The sequence below is a fragment of the Euprymna scolopes genome, chromosome 33 (genome assembly GCF_053919585.1).
Source record: "Euprymna scolopes isolate OS-2025 chromosome 33, ASM5391958v1, whole genome shotgun sequence".
Lineage (NCBI taxonomy): Eukaryota > Metazoa > Mollusca > Cephalopoda > Sepiida > Sepiolidae > Euprymna > Euprymna scolopes.
The window spans coordinates 59,169,374-59,194,465 of NC_136514.1; the positions used below are offsets into that span (position 1 = coordinate 59,169,374).

General features: G+C 34.6%; 2 protein-coding genes across 2 annotated transcripts in view; both read left to right on the plus strand.

Annotated features, from left to right (window-relative positions):
- The first annotated feature begins 4,460 nt into the window (after window positions 1-4,460).
- LOC145258050 (uncharacterized) lies at window positions 4,461-7,505 on the plus strand. Its single transcript, XM_080115774.1, has 2 exons — window positions 4,461-4,579; window positions 6,683-7,505. Exons 1-2 carry the CDS (start codon window positions 4,461-4,463, stop codon window positions 7,503-7,505), a joined length of 942 nt encoding a protein of 313 aa, XP_079971900.1.
- A 1,977-nt stretch (window positions 7,506-9,482) lies between these two features.
- LOC145258247 (uncharacterized) overlaps window positions 9,483-25,092 on the plus strand; it is a 101,875-nt gene continuing 86,265 nt past the window's right edge. The window contains exon 1 of the mRNA XM_080116222.1: window positions 9,483-10,046. Coding sequence (XP_079972348.1) covers window positions 9,872-10,046 — 175 coding nt within the window. The 5' untranslated portion in view covers window positions 9,483-9,871. The remainder of the gene's footprint in view (window positions 10,047-25,092) is intronic.

Consider the following 25,092-nt stretch of genomic DNA (forward strand, 5'->3'; position numbering starts at 1 on the left):
CTAAAATTACATTTTTCGAGAGTCACTTTCAATCCATAGTTTGATATTCTCTCGAATACTTTGCCAATGTGGATTTTATGCTCTTCCACATTTTTACTTCTTATAAGGATGTCATCTAGATAAGCCATAGCAAAATCCAAACCTGCTAGCATTGTATCCATAATTTGCTGGAACAAATTTGGGGCTACTTTTAAATCAAAAGGCAAACGTTTTAGTGAAAATAGTCCTTTATGGGTATTTAATGTCAGGTACTTAGCACAATCTTCCTGGACTTTTACTTGCCAATATGCTTCAGACAAATCAATTTTTGTAAAAATTTTTCCTCCGCTTAACTTCGAAAAAATTTCCTCTGGGGTAGGAAGCGGGTAGTTATGCTCCTTTAGACAATCATTTAGACCTGTCGAAAAGTCCGCGCATACCCTGATTTTATTATTTTTCTTCTTAACGTAAACCGTGGGTGAAGCCCATTCAGAGTAGTCCACTTTTTCTATTACTCCAATATCTTGAAGTCTCTTTAATTCTTTCTCTATAGTTTCTAATGCTGAATATGGAACCTTTCTTTTGGGTTTGAAAACTGGTTTAGCTTCGTCCTTTAGTTCAAATTTCACCTCCGTTTTCGTGCAGCAACCCAAACCTTCAGAGAATACCTCTTTAAAGTCTTTTTTTAATTCGTCAATAAACTTTCCTGGTAGTTTAGAATTTTTTAAACCCACCAGACTTACTTTATTGCAAAATGAGCTTATGGGTTGTCCCCATAAATTAAAAAGAATCATTAAGTCTATACCGAACAAATTAGAATTTTTCCACGGTACGACATATAACTTGGTTTTCACCGCATTCTCCTTTAGAGACACATTGGTAAAAAATTCACCCTTAAATTTTAGTTTATTTCCAGACACACTTCTGGCAGTTTTTTTTTGTATTTTGTAACTTTGGAAACCCAATTTTCTTCCAAGTTACTTCGTCAATTATACTTATGTCGCTTCCCGTATCTAGAACACAGTTCACATTACAGCCATTAATTTTAATTTCAATATATTTTCTTTTATCACACCTAGACTCATTTTTAGAACCAATGGTCTTTACTTCTGCTTTTCGGTATTTTCCTTTCCTGCATACCGTTGATTTATGGCCTTTTTTATTACATTTGTTACATATTTTGTATTTAAAGTAACAATCTTTAGTGAAGTGGTTTTTCCCCCCACATGTCTTACAGGATTTTTCGTGTGCACATTTCATCACCCTTTCCATTTTTTTTTCCATATTTTTTTCTTCAAAATTTTTTCCTTCGATGCTTGTATTGTCCTGCTTTAAATTTAACAGTTTCTGACACTCTTCCGTAACTTTTTGTAACGTTATTTCTGTGTCTTGGTTCATAACGGATAATATCCTTGAACGAATATCCTTATGTTTAGAGGCTGTTAAACCTTGCACAAAGATTAGACTTTTAAACATATCCTCTTTGAGGTCTTTTAATTTAAAGGATTCACAATAAGCATTCACTTTCCCTGCATAAGTAATAAAATCTTCGTCCTCCTGCTTCGTGATATTTAAACATTTATAACGTGTATAGAATAGACTATCTCGTTCACTGAAAATGTTTGACAATATTTTTATTATTTCACTAAAAGAAATCTCTTCAGGTTTCTTTGGCAGGATAAAATTCGTATACTTTGTATTTTCTTGAGATCCAAGTTTTTGAAGAAGAAGGATAATCTTCTCTTCGTCTGTCCAAGACTGACATCTCTTAGCAAAAATATTTTCGTATCTCCGAAAATATGCCAGAAAAGTTAACCCATTTGTCGGCTCGTATACAAATTCGGATAAAGAATTTGCTATTCCTTCAGGAGTGAAACGACAGTCTTTCTGCTGCGTTAAAATACTCTGTAGTATTCCGCTTTGCTTCAATTGTTGTTGCTGAAGTAATTCCATTTGCTTTTGTTGTGCAAACAATGCCGATTGCATAGTTCTAGTGAATTCCGCTAATTGCTCCATGTTAAAAAAAAATTTTTTTTTTTACAAAACCACACAATTAAACAAAAGATTAACTCAAATGTCCTATAAATTCAATGAATTAAAAGCACAATTTCCTTCCGAAGAGAAAAAAAAAAAAATACTTCCAGCCGAATAAAACTTGAAATGGACACTTCTTTTTTTTTTTAAATGTTCTTTTCAAAAAAATGTTCGCTTCAAAATGTCAATTTCTCTTTTTTTTTTTTAGGATCGTAACAAACTTGAACACTTACTTTTTAAATGTTGACTCTGTCGAAGTTTTTTTTTTCTTCTTCCTTCTTTGGATTTCTTTTGTTTTCTGCTCGTTAATCTTCTTGTGTGCTTTTTCCTTCGCTTTGTTTTTTTTAGTGAGTTTCGTTCAAATTCTTCGTCGCCAGTTGTTATATCGTAGATTATATGAATAACAAGTCATTACTGGGGTTGTACAGAAAGGGTTTATTTAGGTAAAAAGGTACACACATTTCTAAGCGTCTATTGACAGCTTAGTACTAAATTCTGTCTCCCACGTGAGGAGAGTTTGCTTGTCTTTTTATAGACGTAACAGTCCATTCATTTGAGTGGTGATGGATCAGTCCATTATATCAGATTCATATACCAATCAAAGAACAAGTATTTTTGATATTATTTAATTGGAATTCATTATGTAGATGAGTATTATTTATTAATTTATTTATTGCGGACTATTATCCTCATTTTTCTTAGATATTGTTTCACAACGTTTCAGCCAACTATTCCTCTGGCCTTCGTCAGAATTAAATTTAATAAAAAGATTAATAAAATAATACTCATCTCAATAATGAATTCCAATTAACTAATATATATACCATTCGACGACCATGGATGATCAGATAATAAATAAATGTTGGTTTATAAGACCAAAAAATCCAACCTTGACCGCCATTTGAGGCCCGTGCCACAGTAGATAGAGATGTTAAATCACTATGGTTCCAGGTGAGAATTGTCTGAAGATAGTGGTTTCAATCCTACCCAATTTTACTTGGCCAAAACGTGGTGAGATGACAACAACTATGGATGGCAGTAATTGCTGAGAATGCAGTTAGGAGATTTGGAGTTCCTATCCCATCGCGGTTACCACCTGACAAAGGCCAGAGGAATAGTTGGCCAAAACGTTGTGAAACAACTAAGAAACATGAGGTAATAGTCCGCAATAAATAAATTAAGTGTTTTTGAATCGCTCACATGATCAACAGGTCTGTAAAAAGTACATAAAAAGTAAAAGTGAAGAAGAAGAACAAGAAGAAGAAGAAGAAGAAGAACAAGAAGAAGAATTGCGTTTGCAAATTTATAAAATAAAGGGATGATAATATAATGTCTGGAATACATGGTTGGTGATGTATAATATCTTAGGTATATCTTTCTTTAGAATCTTTAATTTTTTTTTTTTATAACACGAGCATGGTGTTATCATTATGAAGCATGATGATAAACCTTACACTGCATTAATGACCAAGAATCTAGAAAAGTAGTCTGAAGAAATTTTGCAATGCCCTCCATATTCTCCAAGCACCAACAGATTATCATCTCTTTAGAAGTTTTCAGAAGAATAAGAGTTAATTAATACTTACAACAAGGAAGTCAAAATGAGTTAATTTTGGAACTGAAAATGGATTTTATGAATGCGTCATCCAAAATTTTATTGGTAAATGAAAGAAGTTATAAATAATGGTTAATGACTGCATTAACGATTGGATAAATCGGATATTGCGTTGTTTTTGTTTTTAATTATTTTATTCAACTTTAAAAAAGTGGACAAAACTTTCGTTACAGCTTGAAATTTTTGCACTTATTAGATCTTTCATCATATAAGACATTCCAGCAATATGTCCGTTTTTTTTTGTTTTGTTTTTTTGTGTTTTATATTCGTTTTGTTTCTAAATAATAACATTGATATTTCCGCACGGTGTATATTTTGCATAAATACTCCCCCCCCCACACACACAAAATGATAGTTATAGAGAGAAGATATGTGAAGAAATAGAACATGGATACACATAAGAAGCAGAGCAGCAAACTGGGTGAAAGCTTAACAAGAAGGAGGGTTGACTTATGTGGTGTGCAAGACCATAGATTGGCTGGCAGACGAATGCCAAATTATACACGGCTTTTGGATGGCAATGCCTCCAGTTACAAAATTCTTCTGGTGTGGGAACAAAGTTGTTCAAGTTGGTGCTGATGTGCAACCGGCCAAATGTTTAATGGGCGAGGTTTTTGAATCCAATGTGTCTTCAATATGATTTTTCTTCTAAAGTTAGTGATCAGTAAGATTATTTTCATCTTCCTGTCTAGGCACCACACTCCCTGAAGATAAAAAAGAGCACTTCTATAACCAGTTGCAAAGCACAGTTTCCAAAATACCTGCTACTGAAATTCTTATTCTTGTGGATGACTGAAATGGTAATGTTGGCACTGCCACTGAAGCTTTCAGCATGGTGCAAAGTGACCACAGTTTTGAGAGCCGTAATATTAATCAGGAGAGAATCCTAGAATTTGCTGTTTCCAATGACCTCCTCATTGGCAACACTCTTAAGAAAATACCTCTAGTTTGGTAAGTTATTATCCTGAAAACCACTAACTCCAAACAGATACAGAACAATAACCATAAAACAGAGACTAACTCAAAGAATATGGAAATATCTACGCAGTCATTAACTTTTCTCTTTTCTTTTCTAAACAACAACCAAGATGCCTGAAGACGGTTGAAGGTCAATCTAACCGAAACATTGCACAAATAACACTCAAGATGAGAACAATAGTTCAATCAATACAAGTAATATAAACAATTAGCCCTCATCTAAAAAATTCAGAACTTTAAGATTACATCTTGTTCCAAAAAAATTATAAACTAGTAGTAAACAGGATTAAAGTCATCCCAACAGAAGAATGCATCCAATAGCATCAATTTGTGGTTTGTGACGTTTTGGTTCCCCCACCCCACCCAAAGTGTTAGGAAGTTAAAAAAAAAAAAAAGAGAAAAAACTATAACAAAAAGAGGAAATAAATTGATCAACAAATACGAAATAAGGCTAGTAGATAGACAATGGTGGGGGGACTGGTACATCAAGGCACACAAAGGGCATCCGAAATAAAATTGTTAATCAAGGTGTGGTGGTAACTGAGACAAAAGACTGGACATAGAGGATAATGTATTTAAAGTTATTTTATCAACAGTTTTAGGAGAGGGAATGAGTTTTGCGACATAATTAATGGATAGTTTTGAGTTTGCGACCATTGAATCAGTTGACAGTTGAGGACAGTTGATGGTAAGTTGCAGTTTGGGAGAGCTTTAAGAGGTTGAAAAGAGGAGATGAATTGATCAACCGATTGATGAACATGGTCTTGAGAGAAAACTAAGATGTGGACGTTAGTGTTTAGAGAGTTGCATTGTGTGTGAACCTTTTTGGACTAATACTGCACCACTTTCAAATTCTTTTAAAACCCTTTCGATATGCATGAATACACATTTTATGCACAAGGAGCACTGATACACTACTCTTCTATGAGGATTTCTTTATTCAAGAACCCAGATTTGAATTATTTCTTTGAATTACTTTTTCAGTGCCTTTTAAGACTCATTTTTTCTGGATAATTCTGCATGCGAGTATATGATATTAACTTTCATTTCATTTCATCCTGAAGTATACCTAATTCCTGATGGATTATCTGCCAAGATTTTGAGTTATTTTATTTATATTTTATAATTTAATTTTTTTGTCAGAAATATATAAAATATATATTTGAAATTTTAAAAAATTTTAAATATTTTTTAAATAAAAATTTATTTTTTTTAAGTTTTACAAATTTTTTATATTTTTTACAAATTTAAAAAATTTTTTCTTATTATTTTATTTTCTTATATATATATATATATATATATATATATTATATTATTTTTTTAACCTTTATTGTTTTTATTCTTCTCTCTTTTATCCCCATCATATTACTCCCACCCATAAAATTTTTTCCATTTCTAATCTCAGAAATTTTTCTATTTCTAATTTGAATGTTTTCAAGGTTGGTGTTGTCTTTTTACCTTTACATTTGTTTAATGCTGGCTCTTTCTACTCTTCTGACGAGAAGCATTTAGCTTTGAAATGCCATTGTCAAAAGAGGTTTTTCCCTTATTCCTATTTCTGTAACCCTTATTGACGTGATAATATATAAACTTTACTCTTTATCTTAATTTATTATCTCTCTCTCTTTATATATATATATATATATATATATATATATATATATATATATACATATATATTGGAAACTTAATTGCCTGAATCAGAATCTGACAGGGTGTGTGTGTGTATAATATATATATATATATATATATATATATATATATATATAGAATAGGTCGCACCAGAATGCTTTCTTTGTGGACTTTTGGCAAACCATACATCCTAGGACGTTGGGAGCCTACGGGTCGGATTTTATCATAAGTTTCTTTTGTCAACCAACCCGCTTTTCGAAATTTTCTTTCAATGGTAGGTTCTGCCCAACACAAATTAGCTAAATTGTTAGCTGATATTCTTACGTCTGTTCTGGGGATATACTCGGGACTCTGCATTTCCGACTCGTTTCGTTTTGCAGGATTTATTCATGAATTTAAGGTTACGTTAAATACTAGATATTTATGTTCTTATGACATATCCAGCTTGTTCACAAATGTGCCTCTCGATGAAACTATCGGGATTTGTGCCGATAGTCTTTATCGCAGTTCCCTAGCTAAGCCCTCATTTCCTGAGCATATATTTTTAGAGCTCATGAACTTAGCCACTAAATCTGTTGAATTTAGTTTTAATGGGAGCATGTATCGGCAAATTGATGGGGTAGCAATGGGAAGCCCCCTGGGTCCAATATTGGCCAATATATTTGTTGGATTTCAGGAGCAACTGTTCTTTGAACAATGGGCAAAACCGATGTGCTATTTCCGTTATGTAGATGACATTTTTGCTATTTGCTCATCCTCTATGGAAGCTGAAGGGTTGCTACGGCATTTAAATTCACTTCACCCTTCTTTGAATTTCACCATTGAAAGGGAGGTTAATGATTCATTGCCGTTCTTAGACGTTCTGGTTGAAAGATCTGGCATGGGTTTTCTAACCAGCGTTTATAGAAAACCCACTTTTACTGGGCAATACCTCAGCTGGGATTCGTTCTCTCCTAGAACCAGAAAGATAAATCTGGCTAAAACTCTAGTGCATCGTGCTTTGAAAATATGTTCCACGATAAAATTAGATACGGAACTTCAAAGCCTAACCGAAACCTTATTGGCCAATGGTTATCCTCTATATATCATTCAAAAGTGTATAAAGGAGAAAACTCTTGCATTTAAAGGTGGAACATTTTTGGACCCTCAAAAATGTCCCATATATGTGAAACTCCCATGGATTGGCACTAAAAGCCAAGAGTTTTTACAGAGAATTAGTACAGCTGTTTCTCGTTGCTATTTTGCAACGAACAGTGTTTGGGACTAGAAGTGCTTTCCACTCCTTTCGAAAAGATAGTATTCCCACCACAGAATATAATATGGTAGTATACAAATTTCATGGTCAGTGTGAGGCTGACTATGTGGGACATACTATTCAGCGATTGGAGGTGAGAATTTCCCAACATGTCCCCCCTTCGATACGTAGGCACAAACAATGGCCAACATCCGGGCGTTTACATACTCATAGTTCGGCCATTGGTGAACACTTATTAAAGTGTCAAGTCTGCACTGGAGGTTACATGGATGGAGCATTCTCCATTTTACACAGAGCCCGCTCGAGAATACATTTGAAAATTCTCGAAGCGGTCACGATTATTTTACGAAAACCAATTCTGTGTAAGCAAAAAGAACACACCCATAATCTAGAACTTATGGATGTAGTTTGAGAATGCTTCCCCGTCTCTCCAAACTTCATTTATTAATTCCCCCCCTCATTCGTTAATTTTGGTCTTTAGACCTCAATATTATTTTTTTTTTTATCTCTTAAATCCGCCGATGTTACAGTTTAAAAGAATCGGCCGAAAGATATCTTCGTTAATTTAATTCTTTTTATTTCCCCTTTTTCATACGTTTTTCCCCCTTCATTCGGTTCAAATAATTTGAACTACATACTGGTTTTGGAGATTAGATTTTCAGACTTTGTAGTATTTCTTATCGATTAAACGATTTAAAAAAAAAAAAAGGTCCTCAATTTCAATAATGGCATTTCCCCCAGTGCTATTAAAAGCCTTCATATATATATATATATATATATATATATATATATATATATATATATATATATATATATATATATATATATATATATATATTATGTGTGTTTATAATATATATATATATATATATATATATATATACACACACACACACACACACACACACACACACACACACACACCCTGCCAAATTCTGATTCAGAACTCTACACAGATGATTTTTTTTGCTTTGTGTACGACCATCCACACGTTTTTGGAACCACTGTTTATCACAATCGATGCGAATTATTGCCACAAGACAGAGCAGACAGTAGACCCCAGGTTTTACCTTAGAGTTTTCCTTCTGCTAGACGAATGTCTTAATGAAGACAGGGAGTGCATCTCTCTGAGTAGTTATGAACGTGTCCCCAGATATTAACCTGGAAATTTTTACATTTCAGTGCAATGCATACAGCGCCTAGTGTTTTCAAATATCACCCATCTTGTGCTGGTCAGGCTCATCATTGCTTAATGAGAATCAGTGTGTCAATTTGATTATGCCATCTAATATGTAATATACCATAATATGTGTGTGTATATGTGTGTGTGGGAGGGGGGGGGAGAATCACGGTTAAAGAGAGAAGGGATGGATTACAGTTACTATTTTTCTTCCTCTCTATATAAAAATTTATCATTTCCTCTAGACTTATCAGTCACTCTTTATTTACGTTATTTGCCCTTCCCTTCACGTAGAAAAGTGTGAACCGCGACAAGCAAGCAAAATAGCAATATAGAAAGAAGCAGAGAGAGAGAGAGAGAGAGAGAGAGAGAGAGAGAGAGAGAGAGAGAGAGAGAGAGAGAGAGAGAGAGAATCAGAAAGGGAGATTCGGAGAAAGAAAAGGAATCAGAGAAAGAAAAAGCACAGAGAGAGAGAGGGAGAGGGAGAGAGAGAGAGAGAGAGAGAGAGAGAGAGAAAAGCAGAATAATAATAATAATAATAATAAGAAGAAGAAGAAGAAGAAGAAGAAGAAGAAGAATAAAAGGTTTATAGTTCTTATTTTCCTCCTATTTCTCATCTCCTCTCTATATGGAAAGGAAGAACGAGTAATATTTATATAGAGATGAGAAAAGAAAAGAAAAAAGATAATTAAAAGAGTAGAAGGGAAATGGTATAACTATTTATCCTTCTCTTCTCTTTATAATTATTACTATTTCCCTCTTTACATAATCAAGAAAAAGAAATGGTAATATTTATATAGAGAGGAACAGGAAAGAGATCGATAGGCAGTACTAAGTGAGTGGAGGGAGGACTTAGAAAGCGTTGTTTGTTATTAACGGGTTCGAAAGAGGAATACAAGTTCGTTCTCACCTCCATTCGATTTCTTAATAGCTTTCCGTAATTTTATTTTTATTAGCCGCTAAATATTAACCCCATTAATTTAATATTTGATGATGTCACATGGAAATTGCCGTATTTTTTTCAAAGTAGATGCTATACATTCGCCATGGCGAACTACTGGCTCTTGTTGAGATCGACGAAGGAGAACGTTTTTGTTTAATTAAACGGACTTGTAACAATTTTTTAAAAGGTTGATAATATTAACAACAAAAGCTGGAAAGGGAATATTTTATTGTTTTGTTACGAAAACCTGTTGAAATGATGGCCGAAACGGAGGATATGGAGGTGGTTTCAGATGATACTAGTTTGTCTTTGGGCGGAGGCAATAACGTCTCGGCTGAATATTCCATGTTGATGCATGGAATAAACACATGTGCTGCCCCTCTTGTCCATCAGATTGTCAGGCAGAACCCTCAATTGGTCCACCACAAAGGTCAGTAGACTGTCAAAAAAAAAAAAAAAAAAAAAAAAAGCTAATTTTCCTCATTTCCACTTCACACCAGGTGCGTAGTCGAAAAATACTGGTGTTTTTGTTGTTTTTTTTTGTTGTTTTTTTTTTTCTGTATATATCGGCCCGCGGCGCATGGGTGGCTGCCCGATATTTTCTTGGTAAAATCCATCAACGAGTTATGAAAGATGACCACATAAAATTAAACTCTAGTTTTTGAAACAAACAAAAAAAAGCCATCGATTTATTTACATTCAATTTTATGCCCTGATACTTTGTTGCAATGTACTTTCGCTTTTTGTAATTGCTTTTTTAGTCACGCGGGCGGTTTGTATGTTTCTTTTTTAATTGGATGCTTATATAGATCAATCCCCATGGCTGCCAGTGCCAATATAGGTTCAATAAAATCCTTTAACGAGTTACGAGCCGAAACGTGGTCACACACAAATAAGCTCTGGTTCATGGGGGGGGGGATTCCTCGATTTGTTTACATAGCATTTTTTGGGGACTTGTACAGAATTTGAATCGAACTTTTTTCTTTTTTAAACCTTAATATCTAACCCTGACTTGAAGTTTAACAAAAATTGATACGATTCTGTTAAAATTCCATGGACGCACTTATTTCAACTGTGTAAATTCATTCCAAAAACTAAGTTGAAATATACTTTTGGTATTTTACGACCTGCCCCAGCGTAGTATAACCACCCCCAACCATCTCATGTTAAGAACGGCTTTCGGAATACCCCCTCCCCCAACTTCCCCATGTTAAGAACGGCTTTCGAGGTGGGGGTGTTTATTCCGAAAGCCGTTCTTAACATGGGGAGGTTGGGGTGTTTATAATACGCTGGGGCAGTGGGCCAGGGCCACGTCGTAAAAAATTACCATACTTTTTTTTATTTTTATAATTATTGCTTTCAAGTATATTTTGGTATATATTTTTTTCAATCGCGTATAATTTATTTGTTTTTGTAAACTGGCGATTGAAAAAAAAAAAACACTAGAAAATAATTAAAAAAATAAAAAGCAACAATTTATTAAAGTATGCAACCAGTAAAAATAATAATTAATAAAAAAAAAAGGTATTAGTGCATTTATTGATCCGTGCTGAAATAACGTTATTATATTTAAAAAGCCATTCTTAAGATGGGGGGGGGGATGTTTTGTACATATTACAATTGAATAAAACAAACATAGCATAACACTTTAATTAAACTTAGAAATACGATTAAAAAAATAGCGCGGATCAAGTGCATTAGCACCAAAAAAAAAAAAAAAAAGATTGAATGTAAATAAATTGAAGTTTTTTTTTGTTGTTTTTTTTCCGTTTCAGGAATACAAGTTTCATTTTCTGTGATATTTTTCACAAGTTATTGCTGGCCAGATTTTTATCAATATCGACAACCTTGCTGACTGCACTGTATAAGCACACATACTGTAATTCGAGTCATAAATTACTTTTTAAACTACATACAATATATTAAATGACAATATTGAATTCAATTTTAGAAAAAGAACGATCGTGTTGCTTACGCTTTCAGCGTCTCAATAAAAACAAAATAAAAACCTTAAGTTTAAAACGATCGTAGTTTAAAAATTACATTATAATTCATGCTGTTAGTAATGATATTCTAGAACTAATATTCATAAATATTTAATTCAGTATCAGGTTATATTGAAGCGGTTGGCTCCCAAATGGGCTGGCTGCCAAATTTTATCAATTAGTTTTGTTTGCTTTTACTCGCGGTATTAATTTGTTGTTAATATTCGGACATTATAGATTGAACAGTAAGAACACCCTCGCCTAAATTATCACTCACAATGCGATATTTCCTTCTCTTTAAGTGATTATATGTGAACACCATAAAAAACATGGAAAGTTTTTTTAAAAGATGATACTTTATTTCCGGACAATTCTAGCGTTTTCAAAGCATATTACAAAAGTTGGTACTCCTGCAGTATTTTACCCACCGATTTCACGATGTTAGCCGAGCGTTGACGAACGCTTTCGGCGTTAACGCCGACGAAAGCCGAGAATTCGGAGCTACTACGGTGCAAGAACGCTAAAAGTATGTGAATAGCAACAACATTACAAGGAAAATATATTACACACACACACAACAAAATGGATAAAATTAATACAAAAAATTTGGATAAAATAAATCACAAACACTTACCGTAAGTTTTTTTAAAGTAAAATAAATTTATTTTGTTGAATATTTTTTTTTTTTGGTTCATTTTGTTTTCCGATAGCTTTTTTTTTGGGGGGGGGGTAAGCAACAGTAATAAACACTTCAATGTTTTTTTTTTGTGTGTGTTTTTAACAAAACGTTATTAAATAGTAACAACAATGTTTTTTTTGTTTGTTTTTTTTTCAGTAATGTTTGTAGGGGGGGGGGCAACAATTACTGTTTATCTTTAGTTCCGACTGGAAGATTTTCTACTGACTGTAGAGAGGCAAAGTAGGGAGCAAAGGGTTTTCAGAGGATGTGGAAAGAAGCTCCTTCCCAAACCTGGTAGCCTTCCGCGATTTGATTTATTATGGAGACAAAAGAAGGGTTGTGTCCAAATTTTTGTCTCCACATAAATTCGCATAAATATGTTTCCAACAGCTCCCGGTTTTTTTTTTTTTATCGCTAAATTAAATAGCTGAAATGAAAGGCTGTGTATTTTTACTTTGAACAATAAAATAACTGAAATGAAACGCTATGTGTGTAATTTCAATGAAAATTATTCGTCTGCTGCGCGTTCGTTTGAAGCGCCCTGATTGGCTGATAGAGTATCGTACCGCTCGCCATGTTCCGGCGTTTTCCGACGGATGTCGATCAACGCTCGGCTAAGATCGTGAAATCGGTGGGTAAAATACTGCAGGAGTACCCAAAAGTTTATTAGGTGCTAGTGCACTTACTGATCCGCGCTATTTTTTAAATCGTATTTCCACGTTTAATTAAAGTTTTATGTTTTTTTTTTATTATTCAATTGTAAGGTTAAAGTATAGAATAGGTACAAAACACCCTCCCCATGTTAAGAATGGCTTTTTAAATAATAACGTTATTATTTCAGCACGGATCAATAAGTGCACTACTGCAGTACCGTTTATTATTATGCTCCGAGGGATATGTATATATATATTGGTTACGTATACTCTTACGACCTTGCAACTCGAACCTATGGTTAGTGTCAAGAAAAACAAACTTGTTCACTGCTTTAAAAAGTTGGAATCCAATGATAATTTTACGTTAAATTTGGTGCTTAAGATATTAGGTCGATTTATTTATTTATTTTAGTATGTTGTTTTAAGCAGAAACAACAATACCCCCCCCCCCCCTTTAGCTACTTTAATGGCAACGTTCTGCTTACTAAAACATAATAGCAGTTGTTCTATTCCATGAATGTTCGTAATTTTTGGATATATTACTATTTTCGACATGACAATTAAGTACTGTTATTTTAGCTTAAAACCACATATTTAAAAAAATATGTTCAGTCTAACTTAATAAGTGTTTTAAAATTCTTTTTCATGAGTCCAGTTGTGTGCTTACTGCACACAACCCTATTCAGGGTTTAACCGTGACCATCGTCATAGATGGCCTGTCAGCTGAAAAATGACGTCATCGCCATAGGTCCTAGCAAGCAAGATAAGTGAAACACACTGTCGATAATGAGCAGACATTTTTTTACAGAAAGCGTTAGAAAACTTCAAAATTGGATTAAAAAAGATAAACATGATACTTTATACTGAAACTCATCCAATATTAATAATAAAAATAATAATAAAAAACGAATTGAAAGGGAGAAAAGTTGTTAAAAAGTTTAAAAAGAAAAGGAATACGATTTGATTTGTATGAAACTGAAGTTTATTCAATAGAAATAAATAAAAATGAACAATAAATATTTTTTAAATCAAAAAAACAATATTTTAAAAATCAAAACTGAAAAACAAACGATAAGTTAGTTTAACTGAATAACGAACAATAAATTAGTTTAACTGAATAACAAACAATAAGTTAAAAATTAAGTTCAAACAAATATTAGTATAAACAAAGTTACTAAGGCAGAAATATTTCAAACATTGAATATTAAAACTTTTCAAAAATCTGTTGTAGAATTTAATTAAAAGTTTGAATTTTTCCTTTTCTGATATTTTTTTTTTTTTTACTAATATTGTCATTCTCTTTGTGACAAAAATTGTTTATAAGGGAATTCGATGAACTCCATAGCATTTTTTCAATTTGCTGAATAGTGTGACTCTCATCACAAGAGTCAACATGAAATAATCGATTTTGATCAGCCAAAATATTTAAAGTTATGTACATGGCTAATTTTCTCTGAATTGAATGTAAAAAAGAATCGCATTTTGTAAGTTTGTTTATAACTATATAATTATATAAGACAAAATTATTAGTTATATCATTTGGGTATAGCAGAGAACCTCCGTTAATACCCTGAAAGTAGCTGTTTAATTCAGCTATTTCTTCAACAGCCTCTCTCCCGGATATAAAATTTTTTGCAGCTATTGCATTTCAGTTTTTTGAAAACTGCATGACAGCAATAACCTGATAAGTATAATATAACAGGAAGTACTTCCTTACATTGATTAACATCATCTTCTGTTACATCTATGTTAAATTTATAAATATGTAACTCTTCCTCCCTTGTCCTTTCATCCCAGTTAGTTTCTTTTACATTTTTCAATTCAATAGTTTGATTATTAATTGGTAAGCTCAATTTTAAAACTGACAACATTCTGAGTTTTTTTTCACATTCATATACCTGACGTATTGATATATTATACTGATCTCCACTAAGTTGTCGATACTGGATAAACCTTGCCTTAAGGTGATATTTTAAGTTCAAACAAATGTTAGTATAATAATTTAAGTTCAAACAAATGTTAGTATAATAATTCCTGGTAATATGTACACCATGTTCAGTACATTTATACAATATTTAGTCAATTCTAAAATTTTGTAAGTAGTATGGTACAAAGCAGTATATGTTTCCTTTGTTAACTTACCAATTCTTCCAGGAATGCTATTCCAAGTTTCTAACCAGTCACAGAACACATTTAGGAAACTATAATTATCACTATTTAATGTAAGTGGATTAGCATATTTATTACGAAGTCGACAACCTTTATATGGTGTTTTCACATTCAGTATTGTCCACCAAATATAAAATACTTGAATGTATTCTGCAATTTTTGCATAATTTGGCAAGCATTCCTGTTTTCCTAAGGTTAGCAAACCTTGAATAGTATATTTGTTGAAAATTTGCAAAACCAAATTAACATTTTGCCTTTCAAAAGTAGTCGGAGAAAGAGCTTTTGAAGTCAACTTATAGCAATATTTCACAAGTGATTGAGATTCTAGGGCATAAAGTTTATGTAAACTAGAAAATGGAGCACTTTGGATGTTATCTTATTCATGATTTCCATTATAACAAAACTTTGGGAACATCATGTATTTACATTCATCTTTTTGGCCAAGCCAATTGTTTCTAATGCATTTTAATATATGCACTGAGTCGAATAAGAAGAAAAGAGGGCTAGACGTTCTAACTGGATGGGGATATACAATTGAAAGCTTTAATGGGCTACAAAAGAAAGACATAGTTTTTTTTATTTATTGCATTATTATGTTATAACAGATAATACCTTAAACCCTATATCTTTTAAGCCAATTATTACACATTTAATTATGTCAAATAAGTTCTCAGCTAGAAGACATTTAGTTGGCATAACATGCACAACATCTTTATATTGTGAGAATACACTGCTAAGCATAAAAGCAAATGCACTTGTGGCAGGTTCATTGCTGTTGTTAGCTAAGCCAACAATATTACCACCTTTATAATCAAGATAAGGTTTGAGATGTATTTCATCAACAAGTAAAGATACTGTGATGTCATTCTGCATTAGTAACTTGGACTTACTTTTAATATATATGAGAAAATTGTTATCGTGTTGTTCAATGACAGGATTCATAGAAGTTGATAAGGTTATAACATGGTAAAATTACATTTTTAGTGTCTTTTAACAGTCTGTACCCTCTAGGGGAGCAGTTATATAACAAGGAAGAAAATACCATCATTTCACTCGCATAATTAACCTTATTCATTATGTTAATTTGTTCATATATGAACTTAATGGCATTAAAATATTTAAATGATTCATCTTGCACTAATAGCAAAAATGATAAGATTAATTTTAATAAAAAACTTATATTAGAAGTTTTCATTTCCTGTTCTTCGATGTCCACTTTTTTCATGTTTTCCATCAAAATCTGCAGAGTATTTTCCTCTGTTACATGTTTAGGAATTCTATACTCCCCTATAGCACTTATTTTCACATCACTACAGAATACTCTAACGGCCAAGTCCGGTTCAATCACCATAGACATTTTTATTTTGGGGCATGGGCATCCCTTTATATGGCATATAATGATGGTATTGTCTTGCCTAATAGAAGTCCAATAATTTTTATCTATAAACGTTAATTTTTTTTCTAAATCATCAATATTATGGAAAGTTTTACGTTTCCGTAACTCTAACTCGTCAGCAACACTTTCACATAATGCACGCTTAAGAGCAGAATTTTCTAAACGCATTTTCTTTGCATTAGGAGACTCTCTAAAAGTGGTTGATGATGATAAATAGGAGGGACAGTTTGGTAATATTCGAGGAATAGCACATATAGGGATATTTTAATTTTTTAATTTAACACTAATTGTCTTTCCAGACCTTTCATCAAATGCTGATGCCTCTCGCTGTATGTCTTCAGGTCGAAAATGAAGTTCACATGCCTAAAGAAATAATTTAAAAGAAAATCGTACCATGTTTGACTTAATACAAAAAAAAAAAAAGAAAGAAAATTACATGATAAAAAAACGATAAAATAAAAAAATAAGGTAAATGTGCAGAATTAGTCCATCTTCGAAAATCCTTTTAAATTACCACTTTTACAGGTTTTGGGGGTGCTGAAAATGAAAATAACGTTTAAAATTATGGCAAACTAGTAGTTTCAAAGATATAAAGAAATGTTAGTTAAAAAAGGGGGGGGGGATAATGTAACCTAAAACGACCACCCACTTTATGGCCAATTTTTTTTTTTTTTTTTTTTTTTTTTTTTTACATGGGCAATGAGCAATTTTTTTAAAAAATTACATTTTCACCTCAAACAAGGCGAAGTGCCTCTTTGATGTAGGAATGAACACAACTAAACGTAAAATGAGCACTTACAGTTGACCCCCTCTCCCCGACAAAAATTCTGTTTGCACTTTTTGAAAGGGGGTGCTCATTTTACGTTAAACTGTGTTCATTGTACATTGACTTCCAACCCCCAACATAAAGGTGGCCATACTCATTTTTCTTCGCTTTTATTTTGTTAAAAAGAAAGTGCCCTAAAAAAAAAACGATGGCCATAAAGTAGGTGCTCATTTTACATTAAATTTGTATAGAAAAGTGATCCCCCATTTTTTAAAACTAACATTTCTTCATATCTTGGAAACTACTGGTTTGCCGTAATTTTAAACGCTATTTTCGTTTACAGCGCCACTAGCAGTATCAGAATTTTGGGGGAATTTTTGACAACCCTAACACAAAACTGCGAATAACATATACAAAACTCGTAATTTCTCCATTTAAAATGGGTTGTTTATTTTCTTTATGGAATATACTTCCAAAATAAACTATTAAAATTGTTTAAAAAATAATAGAAATATTTTTTTATTGCCGGCATTTTGTAAAAAATTTTTTTAAAATAATAAAAAATAATATTTCTATTTTTTTAAACAATTTTAATAGTTTATTTTGGAAGTATATTCTCCAAAATTCTGACACTTACAGGGCCACGACATTTACCACAAATAATTATTAATAAGCTTTTGGGATAACAAAAACGGTCATAAACTTAAAAAAAAGTTTAATCTATTTCACACTGATATAAATATAGCACAGTAAAATAGTTGATCTAAAAAGATAAATGGTTTTTCTTATTTAGAATTATTTTAAACAAGGAATTCCGTTTTTATGATATCGCTTTTAGAAATTGTTAGGTGAAAGTACATAATATTTTCACCATACTCCCCATTTTAAATAAGTTTCTAAATAATTTATTATTTCAGCACATAACTTAAATTACATGTAAAATTCATTTTTTATATACATACTTTCATTTTTATTTTAAAATATGTTCTAAAAAAATAAATTAATAAAAAAGGCGCATTTTTTTTTTTTTTTTTTTTTTTTTAAATATCTCAAACATTTTAAGACTTACTCTGCTATATTTAGATGGAGTAAAATCCTTTCTTTTTATTGCATTAATCAACTGGTAAATTATTTTCTTTTGGGGGGGGGAAATGAAAACACGGTAACTTTTGGTCCATTTTCGTAGTTATCTCTGCATTTTGGAACTATACATCTCGACGGCATGTTTAAATTTATTTAACCCTCCAAAACTTTAAACCAACTTCCGGTTTAGTCATGAGACATGTGACCAAATTTCAACAGACCGATCTTTATGACATCACCAGACTAAATTATAGTCGTCGCTAGGCCATCATATTACGGTAGCCACGGTTTAACTGGCTTCCTCCGAATGAGAAAGTTTCATGGGAGTATGAAATTCACAAGCAGTCCCCAGTCGCATGTATATCCCCACTAGGGGAGATGATGACGTTAGGTTTTTGCAACTTTTTGCAGGGGGGTGTTGACGTCCTCCTACATACAGCACCTGGACTTCCCAAATTGGTCACCCATTTTAGTAATGACCAGGCTGAATGTTGCTTAACTTCGGTGATCTGACGTGAACCAGTGTGTCAATGTGATTATGCCGTATATATGAGTCCAGTTGCTCTCGTCAGATCACCGAAGTTAAGCAATGTTGAGCCTGGCCAGTACCAGATGGGTGACCATTTGGGAATTCTAGGTGCTGTATGTGCTTTCCGCTTATCTCGACATTACTGGAATGAGTTTTTTTTTTTTTTTTTTTTTTTTAATAACCTTTTCACTCCAAACAAGGCACATTGCCACTTTGATGTAGGGGCTACTATGAATGACATAATCTACAGGGGTACTATGTGGGGAGTTGGGCAGCAAGATGTCGGTTCATGTTACAGTTGAACTTCTGCATGTCAGTACAGTTGGGAAAGCAAGAACCTAGAAGGGAATTCCAAAGTCTAGCGGTCTGGGGAAGAAACTACTGGAGTAGAAGGCTCTCTTACATTTAGGGATCTCTACTGTGAAGGGGTGGGATTTAGCTGCTTGTCGAGTTTGTCAGGGGTATTTACGTTGAGAGCGGGGTACGAGTGCTTGCAGTTCGTTGGAGCACTCACTATTAAAGTACTTGTAGAACAGGCAGAGGGATGCTACATTTCGTTGATGGGACAGAGGCTGAAGCTTAGATGATAGTTCAGGACCTATCAGGTTGGCGACTCTCTTTTGAACCTTGCCTAGGAGCGAGAGACTAGTAGCAGATGCACCAGCCCAAATATGACAACAATACTTCATACATGGGCAAATGGTGGCCTTATAGAGGTACAGGATACTTCCAGGAGTTAGTAGCTTTCTAGCATGGTAGAGAGAACCTACCTTCTTCGCAGCGGTCCTGGCAATACTCTTAATGTAATTGTTCAACTCCTGTTTCCTGTGAAGGTTAGGCCGTGGAGTTTAAAAGATGTACTCTCAGGTAAAGACTCTTTGGCAATTGCTATTGGTGGTAGAGAAGGTTTCTTGTAATTATTGAAGGAAACAAGTTTAGTCTTAGCAGAATTTAATGTGACCATCTATTTTTGTCCCCATTCTACTACAGATTGGAGGTCATCCTCTAGTGTTTCTGCCATTTCTTTAGATATGTGTTCATTTCTTTTCCTGTCGTGTCTATTATAGAGCGTGGCGTCATCAGCATATATACCCATCTCACAGACTATTTTGTCAGGGAGGTCATTTATGAATATTAGGAATAATAGAGGTCCAAAGATAGACCTTTGAGGCACTCCTGCATTTATATCATATTGTTTAGATGTGCAACCGTTGAGGACAACCTGGATTTTTCTCTTATCTAAGAAGGATTAAATTATGTTAAGTATTCTTCCAGTGATATGATCTGATTTTCCTAAGAAGACCTTCATGCCATACCCTGTCAAAAGCCTTAGATATATCTAGAGCTACTGCTCTACCCTCCCCTGCTTTGTCCAGTGAATGGTATATACGTTCAGAGATTAGTTAGGATGTCTGCTGTGGAACAGGCTTGCCTAAATCCGTATTGTTGGTCGGTCAGAAGTTTAGCATCTGTAAGGTGATGGACTAGAGCTTGGTTAATTATGGACTGAAATATTTTGGTGAAAAGTGGAAGGAGGCTAATGGGGCGATAATTTACTGGGTCAGTTCTCTCTTCATAATTTTTAAAAACTGGTACCACACAAGCAGTTTTCCAGCAGGCAGGAAAGCAAGATTCATTAAGGCATTTGTTGTAAGGTTTGGAGAGAACTGGAGCTACTTCGGCGGAGCACTTTTTTAATCGCATAGCCGGGATGAGATCAGGTCCACATGCTTTTGAAGTGTCAAGATTTTTTACGATAGCATGCATCTGAGAAGGGGTGATTTTCAGATCTTCTAGTGTGGCATCTGTCCACAAAGGAAAGTCTGGGAGGGGGTGGTTAGTAGTGTGGAGTTTGAGGCAAACCGACTGGCAAGCATGTTAGCCTTTTTTTCTTTTTTACATGGAGGTCACCACTTAACAAGGCCCGGAAGCCACTTGGGGATAAGGGTTATTGCGTGTACAGTAATCAATGGGATAGTGTTGTAGTAATCGTTAATATTGGAGATTTGATAAATTGTTTTACTTAAGGGGGCAGTTCATCAGGAATTTGTTTATGTTGGACTTGAAGACATCCAAGTTGCAGTCAGGTGGGAAACAGGCAAGCAGAAGAAAGTTCCACAGGCATGCACTTCTAAGAAAGAAGCTTTGTTCATGGAATATACGTTTTCATTTAGGCACAGTGGGGAAAATTATTGACAGTGGTTTCAGCTAGACTGGTGTTTATCGTAAAAGGTTGGCAAGGGGAACCAGAGATTGGAGCTCAGACGAGCACCTACCATTGAAATAACGATAAAACGACAGGCTCGCAATGTCCCTTCTGTGGGAGAGAGGTTGCAGGGAAGAGAAAAGGGCATCTCCCCACTAAGCCATGAAGTCTATTTTGTAATAGGCAGGATAGGCTGTTTTAGCAGCTCCTGCTCAGATGTGGCAGCAGTACTCCATCCTTGGACGTACTTGGTTTTTATATAGATAGAGAATTGCATCAGTAGTGAAATATCTTCTGGAGCGGTAGAAGGATCCCATCATTTTCCCAGCGACCTTGGCAACAGAGTTGATGTACGTGTTCCATTTCAGATCAGAAGTAAAGGTCAAACCCTGAAACTTGTCAAAACATGGAGCCTCCCCAAGACGAGAGCCATCCATTTCAATTGATACCAGATGGGGATCAGAGCGTTGATAATGTAAAGATAGAAGCTTGGTTTTAGATGCATTAAAAGTAACCAGCCACCTCTTCCCCCACTGTACCATGCGCTCAAGATCAGAGGAGAGAGAATCAGAAAGAACTTTGTCATTTACGGCCATAGATGGTTGTGTCATCAGCATAGATGTCAACGAATGATTTAAGTACGTGTTTTGGGAGATCATTGATGGAGATCAGGAAGAGAGTTGGGCCCAGGATGGACCCCCTGAGGAACTCCAGCATTAATACTGTAAGCCTCTGATTTCTGCCCATCAACCACTACTCTTATGAGCCTATCAGAGAGAAATGATTTAATAATTGAGAAAACATTTCTAGCTATACCGTAGCTGGAAATCTTGTGAAGTAGGCTTTTATGCCATACCTTATCGAAGGCCTTTAATATGTCAAGAGCAATTGCCCTAGAAAGGAAGCCTTTGTCGAGAGATTCACTAATCCTATGAGATATAATCATTAGCACATCTGCTGTAGATCTAGCAGAACGGAAACCATATTGCATGTCACTAAGAAGGTTATTTCTGCCGAGGTGGTTGACTACTTCTCTATTTAATATGGATTCCAGCAGCTTACTCACAGGAGGCTTATTGGTCTGTACTGAGAGGGAGATGACTTATCACCTGAATTCTTAAATACAGGGCATACTGACGAGGTTTTCTAGAGTGTTGGAAAGCACTTCTCCCTAAGGCAACACTTAAACAGTTTTGTAAGTATGGGGGCAAGTTCTGGTTGAAGCTTTTTCAACACTATAATTGGAATGCCGTCAAGGCCAGTTGCTTTACTAGAGTCAAGGTTCTTGATTAGCTTGGCGACTTCATGCACAGATATTTGTATGTTGCATAGTGTATTGTCTGTTATCGGTGGAAATACGGGGAGTTGATGGCCTTTGTCGCATAGGGTAGAATTAGCTGCAAAGTTCTTTGCAAATAGTTTGGTCTTGTCTGATGCTGACGAGATGACCTCCGGTCCATTGATGATGGTTGGGATAGAACGCACGCTTCTGTTCAGGATCCTATTTGCAATTTGCCAAAACTGGTGGGAACCAAGCCGCTGCTCAGCTACTTTGGATTTAACGGACTGAGCATATAGCTCTCTTGCATGTTTTATTACTCTTTTACATTCGTTGCTGGCAGTCCTGAAAGCAGCTTTAGTCTCAGTACATCTATTATGTTGGTAGCAATGGAAAAAGTGATTTCTGTGTGCGATGGCAGCAGCACAATCTGGGGAGAACCATGGCTGGCTTTTAGGTTTTTGTTGAAAATTTTTAGATTGTATGAATCGGTCTATGCCTATAATTAACCATTCGGTCAGGTCTGATACTATAGAGGAGACATTCTTTTTAAACATGGAATGCAGATGTAGATCAGATATGAATGTGCGGAACCTATCCCAGTCAGTAATAGAGTATCGATATACAGTATGGTGAAGAGGTACGTCTGAAGACTTATCACATTTCATTTTTTTCTTAACTGATACAACGGTGTGGTCAGAGGAGATAGTGGAACATGAACATAGCTCAGGGGAAGTTGTGAGAAAAAGGTCTAGAAGGCTTGCATACTGACCGGTAGTATTGGGCACACGGGTGAGTTTGTGAACAATCTGAGTGAGGTCATAGGCAATAGCAAAATCATGACCCCCCCCCCCCCATCATCTGTTTTATTTGAGTGGGTCAACCATTGTCAAATATACTCATCTGGGAAACCAGTGATCTTGGTCAGATAACCAATGTGCTTTTTTTCTGTTCAGGGAGGTTTGGTTTCTTTTATTTTTTCGGTCAGGATTTGTTTTGTTTTGCTCCGCTTTTTCACTTAACTAGTGCGCGTGTGTGTGTGTGTGTGCGTGTGCATGCACATATATCCTTACTAGTATATAAAAGGAACTTTGTGTAAGTGAGTTCATTTCCTATGGACTCTAAAATAGCTGGGCCGATTTTTATAAATTTTCACATGAAGGTACTTTATGTGCCTGATAGTGTTCTTAGATATGGTTTGCATCAAAATGTTTTCAATAAGTATCGATAATCAAAAAAATCCAATGAAAGTGTTATATCGTAGATTATATGGATAACAAGTCATTACTGGGGTTGTACAGAAAGGGTTTATTTAGTTAAAAAGGTACACACATTTCTAAGCGTCCATTGACAGCTTAGTACTAAATTCTGTCTCCCAGGTGAGGAGAGTTTGCTTGTCTTTTTATAGACGTAACAGTCCATTCATTTGAGGGGTGTTGGATCAGTCCATTATATCACCTTCCTCCCAAGCTAAATTCTTCCCTAGAATTTCGCTTCACCATTTTTTTCTTTTTTGACTTTGTCCAAAAAATTCAGTTCTTTTTCTTTTTCTTTCACTTCTCCTTAAAATTTGCGTTTGCGAATTTTTTGATTTTGGAGAGTGACATGTATTTTCAGTTACTGGTGCTTCCTTTTTTGGGGGCTCTATGTGAAAAATGTCATACAGTACTTCCATCGGTACTTCATTGTTTTTAACTATTTCAATATATCGGGGTCTGAGTTGGTTTATATGTTTTTTGTGGGAAAATGTCTGACCTTTTATAATGTAGACCATTCTTCCAATTCTTTTTGAGATTATGCCTTCTTCCCAAAAACTCTTCCCTGCCCGATAATTGTTGAAAAAAACTTTATCCTCGTCCTTGTATATCTTGTATCGTACATTCTTTTACACTTTTTTTTTACTTTTTTACTCGGAATTAACCGGTCGAACACAGAGCGCACTTTTCTGGCAAACATTATTTCCGCTGGGGATAAATTTGCATTTGTATTCGGATTAGGCGTTATCCTGTACACTGCTAAAAATTTCTGAAGACTTTTTTCTTCAGTGTCGATGTTATCGTTCTTTTTTAACGCTCGTTTAAACGTATCGACAAATCTTTCAGCTTGTCCGTTAGATCGAGGGCTAAAAGTTGGTGTTGTGATATGCTCTATGGCCAGTGACTCACAGTAGATTTTAAATTCTTGACCTTTGAACATGGTGCCATTATCACTAACAATTGTTTTTGGTACGCTAAAACACCCAAACACCTCGTCCAACGCCTTTGTGTTTGCCGCTGTAGGATGTTTGAATTTAAAAATTTCTGGCCATTTCGACATGCTATCTACTATTACCAGGTAATAATATCCTTTTAGAGGTCCTGCGTAATCTATATGGATCCGCGTCCATGGTATATCTGTTTTAGGCCAAGGTTGCATCTTAGTGGGCGGCGCTTTTGCTGCTAGTTGGCAACCCTTACATAATTTTATCATTTTTTCTATGTCCTGATCCATTCCAGGCCAGTACGTATATGCTCTCATTAGTGCTTTCATTCTGGAGATTCCAGGATGTCCCATGTGGAATTCTTTTAAAATTCTCTTCTGTAATACTTGAGGTATTATCACTCTATCTGCGTACATTAGAGTTTCATCGCACTTTGAAAATGGAAAAACTGTTAATCCTTTCCTCTTCTTTTCTTTTTGTCCCACTTGTTTTTTTATCTTGTTAATGTATTCATCTGTTCTTGCTGCTTTC

Coding starts and splice junctions, on each gene's coding strand:
- LOC145258050 (XM_080115774.1), top strand. CDS start 4,461: ATGGTGCAAAGTGACCACAGTTTTGAGAGCCGTAATATTAATCAGGAG. Junction 4,580..6,682: donor AAGAAAATACCTCTAGTTTG/GTAAGTTATTAT, acceptor TGACATATCCAG/CTTGTTCACAAATGTGCCTC.